This window comes from Lontra canadensis, unplaced genomic scaffold (genome assembly GCF_010015895.1).
Source record: "Lontra canadensis isolate GAN:19392208 unplaced genomic scaffold, GSC_riverotter_1.0 scaffold24, whole genome shotgun sequence".
NCBI classification, from domain to species: Eukaryota; Metazoa; Chordata; class Mammalia; order Carnivora; family Mustelidae; genus Lontra; species Lontra canadensis.
The window spans coordinates 14,814,412-14,827,302 of NW_022631018.1; the positions used below are offsets into that span (position 1 = coordinate 14,814,412).

Consider the following 12,891-nt stretch of genomic DNA (forward strand, 5'->3'; position numbering starts at 1 on the left):
GTTATTTGAGTTCCCTACTACTATTGTATTGCTGTCTGTTTCAGTCTTCAGATTTGTTAATAATTATATATATTTACTATTGTTATAGCCTCTTGGTGAGCAGACCCTCATAGCATTATATAGTGACCTTCTTAGTTTCTCATTATAGCTTTTGACTTAAAGTCTGTTTTGTCTGAGATAAGTATAGGTACCCCTGCTTTTTTTACCTGAAACATTTTTTTCATCCCTTCACTTTCAGCCTGTGAGGTTAAAGCTTAAGCTAGTCTCTTTTAAGTAGCATATAGTTGGATCTTGCTTTTTTTTTTTTATTTACTTAACCACTCTGTGTCTTTTAATTGGAGAAAGTAATCCATTTGCATTTAAAGTAATTAAAATTAATAGAGATTTGCCATCACCATTTTGTTTATTACTTTCTAATTGTTTTGTTTTTGTAGCTCCTTTGTTTTTCTACTTTTCTTGCTTTTTTGTAGATTGATGATTTTTTGGTAGTGGTATAACTTTGATTCTTATTTCTTTTTATTTGTGAATCTGTTATAATCTTTTGCTTTGTGATTACTGTGATGTTCATGATACACCTTACTGTAATAAGTCTGTTTCAAGCTGATAACATCTTCAATTGATTGAAAAAGTTCTACACATTTACTTGCTCCCCCAATCTTGTATGTTACTGATGTCCAAATTTACTTGTTATGTTGTAGCAAAATATTCTAGCTATAGTTATTTTTAACACATTTGTCTTTAAACCTGTATGCTGGAGGTCAGAGTGATTTACACACTACTTTTGCAGCATTACAGTGTTTTGACTTTTACTATATATTTATATTTTTCCAGTGAATTTGATACTTTTATATGTTTTCATGTTACTAATTAGCATCTTTCATTTCAGCTTGAAGAACTTCACTTACCATTTCATGTGAGGCAGGTCTAGATGTGATAAATTCCCTCAGTTTTTGTTTTTCTGGGAAAGTCTTTATCCCTCCTTCATTTTTGAAGGACCACTTTGCTGGGCAAAATATTCCTGGTTGGCAGTTTTTGGTTTTGTTTTTGTTTTTCTTTCATCACTTTGAATATATCCTCCTACTCTCTCCTGGCCTGCAAAGTTTCTGCTGAGAAATTCACAAACAACCTTACTGGGGCTCCCTTGGTGGATATTTTTTTTCTTGCTGCTTTCAAAATTCTCTTAGTCTTTGATTTTTGAGAGTTTGATTAAAATGTATCTTAATAAAGATCTCTATAGGTAGAATCTCCTTGGGTATCTTTGAGTTTTGTGTACCTGAGTGGCCGTATCTCTCCCCAGATTTGGGGACATTTTCAACTGTTATTTCTTTAAATAAGTTTTCTGTCCTTTCCTTTCTCTCTTCTGCTGGGACTCCCACATGTGAGTATTGTTTCACTCGGCAATATCTCATAATCCACATAGATTTCTTCACTCTTTTTCATTCTTTTTTTCCCCTCTCTGCTACCTGGGTAATGTTAAGAGTCTTCAAGTTTGTACATCCTTTCTTCTGCTTGACTGAGCCTGATTTGAAACTCTCTATTGCATTTTTTCATTTTATTCCTTGTATTCTTCAGCTCGAGAATTTCTGTTTCGTTCTTTTATATGACTTCTATATCTTTGTTGAACTTCCACTTTTGTTCATGTATTGTCTTTCTGACTTCATTGAATTATTTCTCTGTGTTTCCTTGAAGCTTGTCGAACTTCTTTATTTTGAATTCTTGGTCAGATAACTCTCAAGTCCATTTCTTTGATGTCAGTTACTGGAAAGTTATGGTGTACCTTTAAGATGTCATGTTTCCTCCCCTTTTGTGTGTTTCTAACGTCTTCACGTTGCTATCGGAGCATTTGAAGGAGTGGTCATCTCTTCTAGCCTTTCTGGACTGGCTAGACTGGCTTCTTTAGGGAAAGACTTGTACCTGAAGGTGACTGTAAGCACACCAGCTGGGTGTGGCCCAGTGTCTGGTTCCTGGGAGGGTCCAATGAAGTGGTCCTCATGCAGCCTGTCAGCTGAGACCGACATCAGTGAAGTCTGGGGAGGTCTTCTGTGGCTAAGCCTGTAGAGATCCTACAGGTAGCGATGATGGCTGGGGCTCCTGGGATCCCGAGAGGGGAGTCCCTTTGGGTACCAGGTGTGATGTGCTGGCAGTAAGTGCCAACAGAGCCGCTGTCCTGGGGTCTAGTGCATGCAGAGAGAGCTGTCACAGCACCTGGGTCCTGGAGCACAGGTGTATTTCTGGGGGGTGGTGCTGGTGTCCGTGATGCAAGGATGGGCAGGTTTCCTGTGAACCATCATGGGTTTCTGGGGATCTCCACAGGGACTCCAGCAGTGGCAGGATGAGGGTGCGGTGGGGCCTCAGGACCCAGTAGCAGCGAGCAGAGCAGTCACAGGGCCATTCCGGTTATGTTCGGTCAAAGCCCCAGCTTGGGCCCCCGAGGGCAGGGTGCAGAGCAACAGCAGTGCAGCTCCGATGAGTGCGGGTCAGAGCCCCAACTTAGGCTCAAGGCGGTTCAGCCCCAGAGCATTATCAGCGCAGCATCCTTCCTGGCAAATTTGAGCCGCAGCTGGGTGCTGGGCACAGAGCAGGGCGGGCTTCACAGCAGCAGCACAGCCCTGGTTAGAGCAAGTCAGAGTCCCAGCTTGGCCCGTGGGAGGATGCAGAACAGTGGCGGCCGCAGTGCGACCCCGGTCTGGCAGGTCAGAGCCCTGACCCGGGTCTCGGGCCACGGGAGCGGGTGGGGATGCGCAGAGCCGCTGCAGCTCGGCCCCGTGGACGGCAGAGTTCCGTGGCGTCCAGAGGGCGGGCACAGCAGCACCTGCGGCCCCAGGGGCACGTCTCACCTCAGCGCCATTCCAGTCCCGGGGCGGAGATGTGCGCACTCGGGGCAGCTCTGTCGGGATTCAGACAAGCTGATGTACCTACGGTTATGGTTCATTAGAGCCCAAAGACATAGATTAAGATCAGCAAAGGGAAAGGCACATGGGCGGTGAGGAGAAACCAGATATCAGCTTCCAGGCGCTCTGTCCTCGTGGTCTCACCTGGCTGTGTTTCATCCTCCCAGCACCAGGGAGGGACAGCGCGTACCAGGTGCTGTCAACCGAGGAAGCTCACGGAAGCCTTCACGTCCAGGATTTGGGTGGGTCAGTCACGTAGCTCTGCATCACGGCTCGACTTCCCTAGCTGCTCAGCCTCTAGCCGTCCTGAGTCAGCTCAGGTGCACAGCACTCACCATCCTTACAGCTGTTTGTATAAACTGTCCAGTCAAACCGGTACCATGTGGCCCCAGGTCGCTGGTATACAAAAACTCCTTATCACCCAGAATATTCAGGGGATCCGAGTTTACTTCCTGGGAGCTGGCCAAGGGCCGGTCCTGAGGATCGGCTGTTTTGGCGAATGCACCCAGTGTGAGCAGCCCACACCTGCTCCATCAACCCGCGCCTACACGCCGACCCTCCGAAACACCAGCCCAGGGCTTCGGCTTGACCATGACGTCGCTGTCTCCTTGGTTCTTCAGTTACTGCTGGTAGACCTTACCCAGAACTTCTTAGCATCATCTGCCAGCTGCTGGGGTCCCTTCTTCTCTCGAGCGTCTGTATTAAACATTGTGCCAGTGACTGTGGTTTGCTCGGGCGACAGACAGTGAGTGGATTCGCTCTGATCGGCTGTACCTTCATCTGCTCATCGTGCTCTTGGGGGTCTGAGTTTGTTTGTGTTCTGGTTTGCTTCTTGCAATTTATGAAGCTTGTCATTCTTCAGCAACATATGCTAAAGGGTCACTATTTCTTGTTTCATTCAGTCCTTCTTTTAATAAATATAAATTGAATGCCTAATTATGTGAGATGCCTGCTCTGGGCACTGAAACTACTGAATGAATCAACCTGATCCAGCCCCACCCCCCATCAGAAGTTACACTCTAGTCGGGACACAGACAACACGCAACACACGGAATAAATGAGTCAGTCACAGTGAATGTAACACACTAATACGTACTAATGGAGAACAATAAAGTAGGGCAGGGAATGAAGGAAGAGTGGCAGGAGCGATGTTTGTGGGTTTTGCAGTTATAAATAGATCACAGAAGGCCTCGCCGTGAAGGTGAACTTTCAGTGAACACTTGAAGGGGACGAGGAAGCAGCCCTTGAGGTGTTTTGGAGACAAGGATGTTGCTGATAGGCGGCGTCACAGTCAGAAAGGCCGCGAACAGGCAGCAAATGGAGCGCACCGTCAGAGGAGCTAGGAGTGTGGAATGGCTTGCGTGCGTGGAGGAAGAAGAGCTGAGGATTGTGTGGCTACTTGTAGGTGTCATAAGAATATTAGTTTTTACTCTAGGTGACGTGGGAAGCCATGGGAAATGTTTAAGCAGTGTAACGACATCATCTGGTTTTCATTTGAAGAGCATCTCTTTGGCTGCACTGTTGAGAACAGGGCGTGGGGAGGAAGCAGGGAGCTTCTTAGGAGTTCATGGCAATAATCCGGATCTTGGATGATCGTGGCTTATGTCAGGGTGGCAGCCGTGGAGGTGGAAAGTCAGTCAGATCCTGGTTGTATGTTGATGCTGAGCCAACAGGACTCCTGACAGACTGAATGTAGGGCGTGAAAGAAAGAAAGGGGTTGAGGATCACTGCCTGGTCTTCAGCCTGAGCGATGGCAAGGATGCTGTTGCAATTCTCTGCAATGGGGATTTTTGTCCTTTTTTTTTTTTTTTTTCTTTTTTGTGGGAGAAACAAACTTTTTGATGGCAGATTAGAAACTAGGTTTTTTTGTGTGTTTCTTTTTAAAGATTTTATTTATTTATTTTGAGAGGGAGAGAGAGAGAGAGATTGAGAATGTGAGGAGGAGAGGGGAGAGGGAGAAGCAGTCTCCCTGCTCTCGACATAAGGCTTGAACTCATGACCCCAGGATCATGACCTGAGCTGAAGGCAGGCAGTTAAACAACTGAGCCACTTAGGTGCCCCTAGAATCTAGGTTTTGGACATGCCAAATATGGTGTTTCTGTTACATACCAAGTTTAAGTCACCTGCTAGACATCCATGCCAAGTAGGTGTTTCTAGAGCTGAGGGACCTGTTGGGAAGTCTGTCACCAGAGAGGCTATTTGGAGCCATCGTGAGGACAAGAGGTTTGAGGACTGAGTCCTGGGGGCACTCCTAGAATAAGGGTTCAGAGATAAGAAACCAGCAGAAAATTGAGAAAATGCAACTACTGATGGGGGGGTGGGTAACAGATTCTGATATTCTAGAAACCAAGAGAAGAAGTCTTCAGGAGGAGAGTGTCATCAAATGTGTCAAGTATCACTCATGACTTCTTTTTCACGAAGGAAGTAGATCACATTTTGAAAAGATGAAGGAGCAACGTTGAGATAAAGAGAGAAACTTCATGAGAGGCTCCTGGACTTGAAATTGACAGACCTGGGCCCCAGTCCCAGCTCAGTAGCTTGGCAGGTGTAAGGTAGCACCTGTCCCAGGCATGGGAGGAAGCCTGGAAAGTTTGAGGACAGCCGTAACGAGGATTGGGAGAGTGACCTCAGTAGAGGGGGTGAAAGAAGCCTCGAAGATTGAGCTGAGGTTGGAGAGGGAACTGTTATGGGTCCAGTCAGTGTTTATGTGACTTCTTTGCCCTTCAGATGTGATGAGAAGGTAGAGACAGGTTTATTCCAATGTCGGGGTTTGGTAGGGGTGGAAGGAAAGAAGGCAGTGCAGTGAAGGGCAGGATAAACCAACAACATAGTCTACGATTTAGGAAAGACTGGGTTCCAAAGTGACTGCATTGTGATCAAAGTCAAAGGAGCCCACGCAGCCCTCCTTCCAAGCACTGCTTAGAACCGGAGGATCCAGAACAGAGTATGAAATGACAGCGCTTGAGAAAGGTGATGCGGTGTTCATAGGCAGCAGTGAACGACTGTGCTTGCATTTTCTGCATCAAGGTGAAAAAATGGTAAAGAAGGAGAAGAGAAGTAGCAGTCAGGGCACAGCGCAAAGCCAGTCTGGTGCCCGGAGAGTGGGAGAGCAGGTCAGGGCTGATTTGGGCAGTGCCCATGTGCTCAAAAAGGGGAAGTTAGGAGCCCACATTTAGAGCATGAAAAGTATGACGTCTTTCCTGTGGGACAAAAAGGTGTATACATCGCTAACCTGTGGCGTCAAGACAGAGGAACCGAACCACCCCTGGGACGCTGTGGTTTAATGGAGAGTAAGTGTTTTGGGCCACAGACCGCTCTGCCCTGCGCGCGCTGTTCCCTGTCCTTGCCCTCTCCTCTCCTGGGCCTTTGTTATTGCTCTGACAGAGGAGGGAAGTGCTTCGCACTTTGCAGAGTGGAAAGTGCCCAAGTAGGGGGATACTGAGCCCTTGAATGGGGGGCAGTGGTGTGGAGCCGAACCGACCTTAACGTGGGCCTTAGACGGGGCCTTCGACACCCATTTCACCTGCAGCTTGAGCAGGTTAATTTCTGGGAGCCTCCGTTTCTTCATGCAAAATGGGAATAATAAAGCCTACCTTGTTGAGTTGCTATAGGGATTAAAGAACATGAAACCCTTGTTGTCCCTGATAGTGGGTTAGAGCTCTCTTCCTCTACTTCCCTGCCATGTCCTGCCCCTCACCACCCGTGAAATACCCACCGACCACTCGACAGTACGGGGACGGGGGCGGCAAATGAAGGCAGAATTTTAGACCACGTGTAGTAGAAGGGAGTGATTAATTAGAAAAGATGGGGAAAACAAATGTGAGGAGGACACTTCTCAGCCTCATAGCCTCAAGAAATAAAGTCCCATCCCTAGGAGAGAAACTAGATTTAAAAATTCATTAGTTAGTATTTTGCTGTGGATGAATATACATGAAACTGAATTTCAGAAGCTTTGTCAGGAAAACGTTACACTCCTATTGCACACCCAAGCATTTTTAGCCCTCTTCATTTGTAGTCCTCATCAACGAGTGGGTTTTTTAAAAAGCATCACATTGTTTTAGCCACTAAGTTTTATCACTGTTATTTTTAAATTTTTGTTTTGACATGTTGCTTTTAACTGTAATTAAAAATTATTGGCATCTGTGTTTACTTTTTAGCTTGTGCATACCTTATCTTCATTGCAGAAACTAATTAGTATGTGAAGTAGCGTCCCATTAAATCTGCATTAAGGGGGAAGAATTCTAATCTGATCATATGTAAAATATGGTAGAAAATGCATTTTAATATTTGAACGATACATACACAGTATTAATTCCGTTCCCATTCTTACAATAAAGAAATACTGTTTTAGCATTTGTTTCCATACATCGTGCCTTGACTCCTTCCCTGTGGGTAGGCAGATTGCAGAACTCAGGGCGGGGCGGTGGGGACTAATCTTCACTCCTGAAACTTATGAAGTGGTTTAGGAAAACTATTGTATGTGATGGGACTGTTTTAAAAAGTAGAATGGGGGTGCCTGCGTGGCTCAGTCGATTAAGCGTCGGACTCTTGCTTTTAGCTCAGATCCTGATTTCAGGGTCGTGGGAGTGAGCCTCACTTTGGGCTCCGTGCTCAGCAGGGAGTCTGCTTGTCTCCCTCTCTCCCTCTCCCTCTACTCTTCTCCCTACTCACAGTCTCTCTCTCTGACTCAAATAAATAAGTAAATAAATCTTTATGAATAAAAAAAAGGGGCACCTGGGTGGCTCAGTTGGTTGAGCATCTGCCTTCAGCTCGGGTCACGATCCCAGGGTTGTGGGATCGAGCCCCTTTTCTGGCTCTCTGCTCAGCCAGGGGCCTGCTTCTCCCTCTCCTGCTCCCTGACACTCCCCCTGCTTGTTCTCTCTCTCTCTCTCTGTCAAATAAATAAATAAAATCTGTAAAAAATAAAAAAAAATTGAAAAGGCAGCATGAACTACCCTCTGGAAATATTTTCTGAAGCACTAGAATATGTTTTCTGGTTTCAAATGGGTTTCACATCTGGCCTCCAGTGGCTTAGCATCTGCGAGCACAAGCTGCAGAAATTAAATGGTGGCTCTTTTGTGACTCTCCTTCTGACTGCTTGTGAAGAGATGTTGCCTTTGAGACACCCTCATGTTGGAGGCAGGTAACCTTTGGATATGACTATTAAATTTGTATCTCAAAAAGATCTCAAGACAGCCCCCTTTTCTCCTGCTCCTGCTGCTACCACGGTCCTCTGAGCCATCCTCGTTTCTCTCGGACTCCTTGTTGTCTCCTGCTTGATCCTTGCTACTTTTGCTGTCCTGCTACTCAGAGGAGCCTGAGTAAACTTCTAAAAATAGAAGTCAGATTATGTCACCCCCGGCCTCTCCCATCACCACAGCCCCCACCATACACTTCTCCAGTAATGTTAGTTTTTCTTCATTACCCGCGGAGGCTAGTGGGTACCCACCCTTGTCTTCCTGCCACTCATCAGCATTAGTAATTACTTATTAAGTTGGTTATTTACCCATCTGTTCTGTCTTCTGCACTAGCTGGGGACTCCATGAGCAGAGGGATTGTGGTGTTGTTTTTTAAACCACTTCATACCTGCACTGTCAACAGCCTTCAGTTGAGGGCACATCAAGGGTTTTGGTTTTTAAAGGTTGGATTTGGTTGTGTTTGTCACAGAGTAGCCTGCATCATGCTTCCTGATGAGTTCATGTGCATCACGTGCGTGATCCCCTGAACTGCGGGAGGGCCTCTGCTTTTTCCCCTTGAACCCTCATCACCATCTGTGTGGGGAGACACAAAGTTCCCCGAGGGCAGGGATCCTTGTCTTTGTTGTTTGGGGCCATGTTTGCAGTGTGTAGAGCAAGCCCAGAGTAGGTTTGGTGCGTATTTGTGGAAGGGATGAGTGTTTGAATTAATGAAGTCCCACGCCCCTGACATCTGGAATTGATTCCTATGATAAGCAAGAGTTCAGTTCAGCAAACCTTTACTATGTCTCTGCTGTCTGCTGCTCATCACGCTAGGCACTGTGAGTGCAGAATCAGTAAGTTAGGCTGTCATTTCTGTTTGTGATTTGGTTTGCACTAAGACGTGTGCTCTTTTTCTGATTCGTTTAGAAACTATAGTATGATGTGACAGAGGCTTTCGAATCGTTTGAGCGTTTAAGCCTGATTCTTATTAAACAGATAATTCGGGCGTGGTTTCATACCCACGCTTTGTTTCACGACCAGTTTTAGACATTATGTTGTTAATTTCACTTGCCTTGTTCAGACGTGGCTGTTCCTGCCCTCTCGGAATGGCTTCCGGGGCTTAGCATCTTTGATCAGTCTGTTTCTCATTTATCTTCGAGGTCTGACTGAGGTCAGATGATAAATATAATGCAGTGACCCAGTGTTTTGCTCTCCACATCTTACTTACAATCTAATTGTGATTTGCTGACAGTGAGGAGACATTAATCCAGCAAGAGCTTCGTTTCGAATCTTGCTAGAGGCAAACAGCAGAAGACGCAGCGTTAGTTTCAGCGGCGTCTTCCTTTCCTTTCTTCTTGAAGATGCTGTTATTTTTGAAATATGAAACATTTTTCCGTTCTCCATATGTTGAAGAAAATATCTCCTAGTTCATTTTTGATGTCAAGATGAGATTTATGTACAAGATTGGGGAAATACACTTATTTTTGGTTTGAGATACACCCAGATGTTTAAAATTTTCACCTAAAGTAGGTTGTGACTTTTCTTTCTTTCTTTCTTTTTTTTAAAGAGGCACGTTAAAAAGCCACAAGCAGAAAGATACAATTTTTATATTCTGTTTCTATTTCTAAAATGTACAGTTGACAATAAAATCTTATCTATATATTCTGTGTTCCTATTTTCAGGAACTGATTTTTCTCTTAAGTAGGAGACTTACAAATTCTATGGTCTTTACTGAAATACGTCCTTTATATCCTCCTGAATAAGATGTATTACAAACATGGAAATATTAACTATTCCATGCCTAAATATTAGCCACTAAGGCATTGCCTTCAAGGGGAGAGGTTAACTATTGCATCATCTGTGTCCCTGGTAACTTTTTGGTGATTTTTGTATCATTAGCAATATAATCTGATTAAGTAAGACTCAATGTGTTCAAGTTTATTATATCTTACCATCTGATTTAAATGATTAATTTGATCTTTTTTTGAAGGAGTTTAGGAGGAGTAGCATAGCAATAAAGGAAACACGTCATCGTCTCTTCACATCTTTTTCTGTCTCTGGGTTTAAACTCTTCTGGTCTTAGAGAAATAGTGAAAATTGGATATTACTAGTGCTTAGTACATATATTAAAGGTTTGCCTTTTTCTTTTGTAGGACGAAGTGGCACATACTCTAACTGAAAGCAGAGTATTAAAGAACACTAGACATCCCTTTTTAACAGTAAGTGACTAAAGGGCAGATGTGATAATCATAACGTTTTAAACTTAAAGGATGTTTTATTGCAACAACTAAGCCATGAAAAATAACATTTATTTAGGCATACCATTTTCTTTGTGGAATGACTGTAAGTCTGATTTCTTTGACATTATTGCAGTGTATGGTCTAAGTTTACAATATGTATGCCTTTGTCTTCCCTGCTCTTAAACATCCATTCCTTTTTTTGAGACTTGTTTTTTCCCTCATGAATTTCACTGCCTTCAAAAACAAAAACAAAAAACCGTAGAGCAAATATGTGGAGACCACTGAGAAAATGGTAGACTTACAAGGAATTCTTAGTATTAAATGTGAGGGTTTTGTGTTTCCTTTGTTTATTGGCTTCTGATAAATATTTAAATGATCAGGCAGCCTTGCTTGTCTCCAGATATGAAAGGCAGAAAATCTTGACTGAAAATTTTTTATAGAAATTGAGACTTCCCGTAAATTTATATAGAGTACTTTAAGAGACCCAGGAATACTGAATACATTAAATTAAAGGTAGGATAAGTCATGATATGTTTTCTTGATTTACATGCATATTACTTGTTTTGAAAGAAACTGATTTTTGTAGTCTTGTACTTAGGTCGCTTGTAGTAGAGACATAATTTCTTCCTGGTTCTAATGAAGTGTATTAAGATTAAAAATAACAGGTAGAAAAGAAAGAGAAAAAAAAGTAGTAACAGGTAGACTTTCCAAAGGGGGAACCTTTTAAAGATTTAGGATTATGTAAAATAGGAATGTTTCCAGAGGCATGATCCAACCCCTAGACTGATTTTGTTATGCTGCTGTGTTTATATTGTCCAGTATAGCAAGTTAACCCCAAAGTTCTGATATTGTTAACTTATACAATTATATGAGCCAACTCTGTTGAATTCAGGCATGTTATGCACCTACCCGGTATGCAAAACACAGTGTTGAAGCTCTGTGAGAAGCCTTGAGCATAACTGCTCGAGCTGTGTTCCTGAGACTTCCCCACGTGAAGGTCATGCAGCTGGGAATTTCAGGGACTAATACCGTTTCAGAGAGACAGCACAATAGACCGAGAGGTGCTCATCATAATTACTAAGGCATTTTTACTTAAAATTTTAATTTTAACCTTTCCCCTAACAGTAGCCAATGCTGATCTAAACAAAATTTGTTTTATGTCCTTCGAAACTCTTCAGCTCTCTTAAGGAGTAAGTAGACTCTTCAGGACAAGAACAGTTCGTTCCAACCCTCAAGCTTACTGTTTCTAAGTATTCTATTTTGGTATTGTTATAAGAATACTGGATTATAATGTAACATTTTTTCTTTTTCATTTCAAGTCCTTGAAATATTCCTTCCAGACAAAAGACCGTTTGTGTTTTGTGATGGAATATGTAAATGGGGGAGAGGTGAGTCAAGAAGTAAACGCAGCACTTGCATATGCATGGTAGTATTGTCATCGTTTTTCTTAATTACTGAAAATATAAGTTATAATGTAACAGGTTTCTACTTCTGGCAAGGATTTACGTAGCTCCTGAGGAGATGGGAGCTGAATCATTTCTAATGGTCGCTTATATTTTTCATGACTGCCTTTACGTATTGGAAAGCGTAATCCTATTCTTTTTCTCTCTGTATTTTTTTAATGTAAAATGTTTTAGCACAAATATGCTTAATGGAAAACGTATGATTTAATTTGGAAAGCTGGAAATAGAGGATTTATGATGCTTTGCAAAGTTCTTTCCAAGTATTTGTGAAACTGGTAAAAGATTATTTAGCCCATCTTCAACTCACTTGAACCATAGTCTATAGTAACATCGTGGTGGAGTTCCCTCTTCTTTTACCTAGTAGTTAGATAACCTTGACTACATTTGAGAGACTTGAAAGGATCTTGTAGTTTTGAAGAGAAATGCAGTTAGCGTCCTATTCCTTTGTTCCCTGCCCTTTGTCCTCCCTGTTTTGTATCAGTGTGAGGGAATTTTCTATTTACTGGAATAGTTAATTGGAAATATTTTACACTGTGGGTTTTCTGAAATAAATTTAATTATTAAATAGGGGATTTTACTTCACAGACCTGAAAATATTTTCCAAAGTAAATGGATTAAATATCCTCTACAGAATATGTTCTTGTATAGAATTATCTGACTTGTAGGAATTCCTTCATTGCAAGCATTCATCCATTCATTAGGTAATCACATTTGAAATGCCAAGGCAGTGTGGGCTTGCCAGAAGGTGCTAAGACGTCATCCTTTCTATGAAGATGTTTGTAATTTACCTTATAAATAAGAACACACAGTGAAAGACCTAAGTGCTTATCCGTTCGTATTAGAAAATGCTTTATGAAAAAAAAAAACGAAAATGCTCTCTGGGTGATCCAGCATTAAGGGCAGACGTTCCGGGCTTCCTGGGATTTCAGCTGGAGACTCTTTAGGCAGAGGGGATCACGTGAACAGAAGCACCAGGTGAGCACAAGGCAAGGAGAACCCAAGTGGCTGGATGAGAATAGCCCAGGCACTGCGCTCCGAGGTGGTCTGAAAAAGTACAAAGACAATGAACTTTGTGAAATTGCGCAGGACCGGTCCGCCCTAATGACCAGGGAATCGGGTA

At 43.0% G+C, this 12,891-nt stretch overlaps 1 protein-coding gene across 4 annotated transcripts in view; it reads left to right on the plus strand.

The window, feature by feature from the left end:
* AKT3 (AKT serine/threonine kinase 3) overlaps positions 1–12,891 on the plus strand; it is a 295,963-nt gene that overhangs the window by 193,196 nt on the left and 89,876 nt on the right. For all 4 annotated transcript variants that reach the window (XM_032862896.1, XM_032862895.1, XM_032862898.1 and 1 more), the window contains 2 exons: positions 10,222–10,287; positions 11,628–11,696. In XM_032862896.1, coding sequence (XP_032718787.1) covers positions 10,222–10,287; positions 11,628–11,696 — 135 coding nt within the window. The remainder of the gene's footprint in view (positions 1–10,221; positions 10,288–11,627; positions 11,697–12,891) is intronic.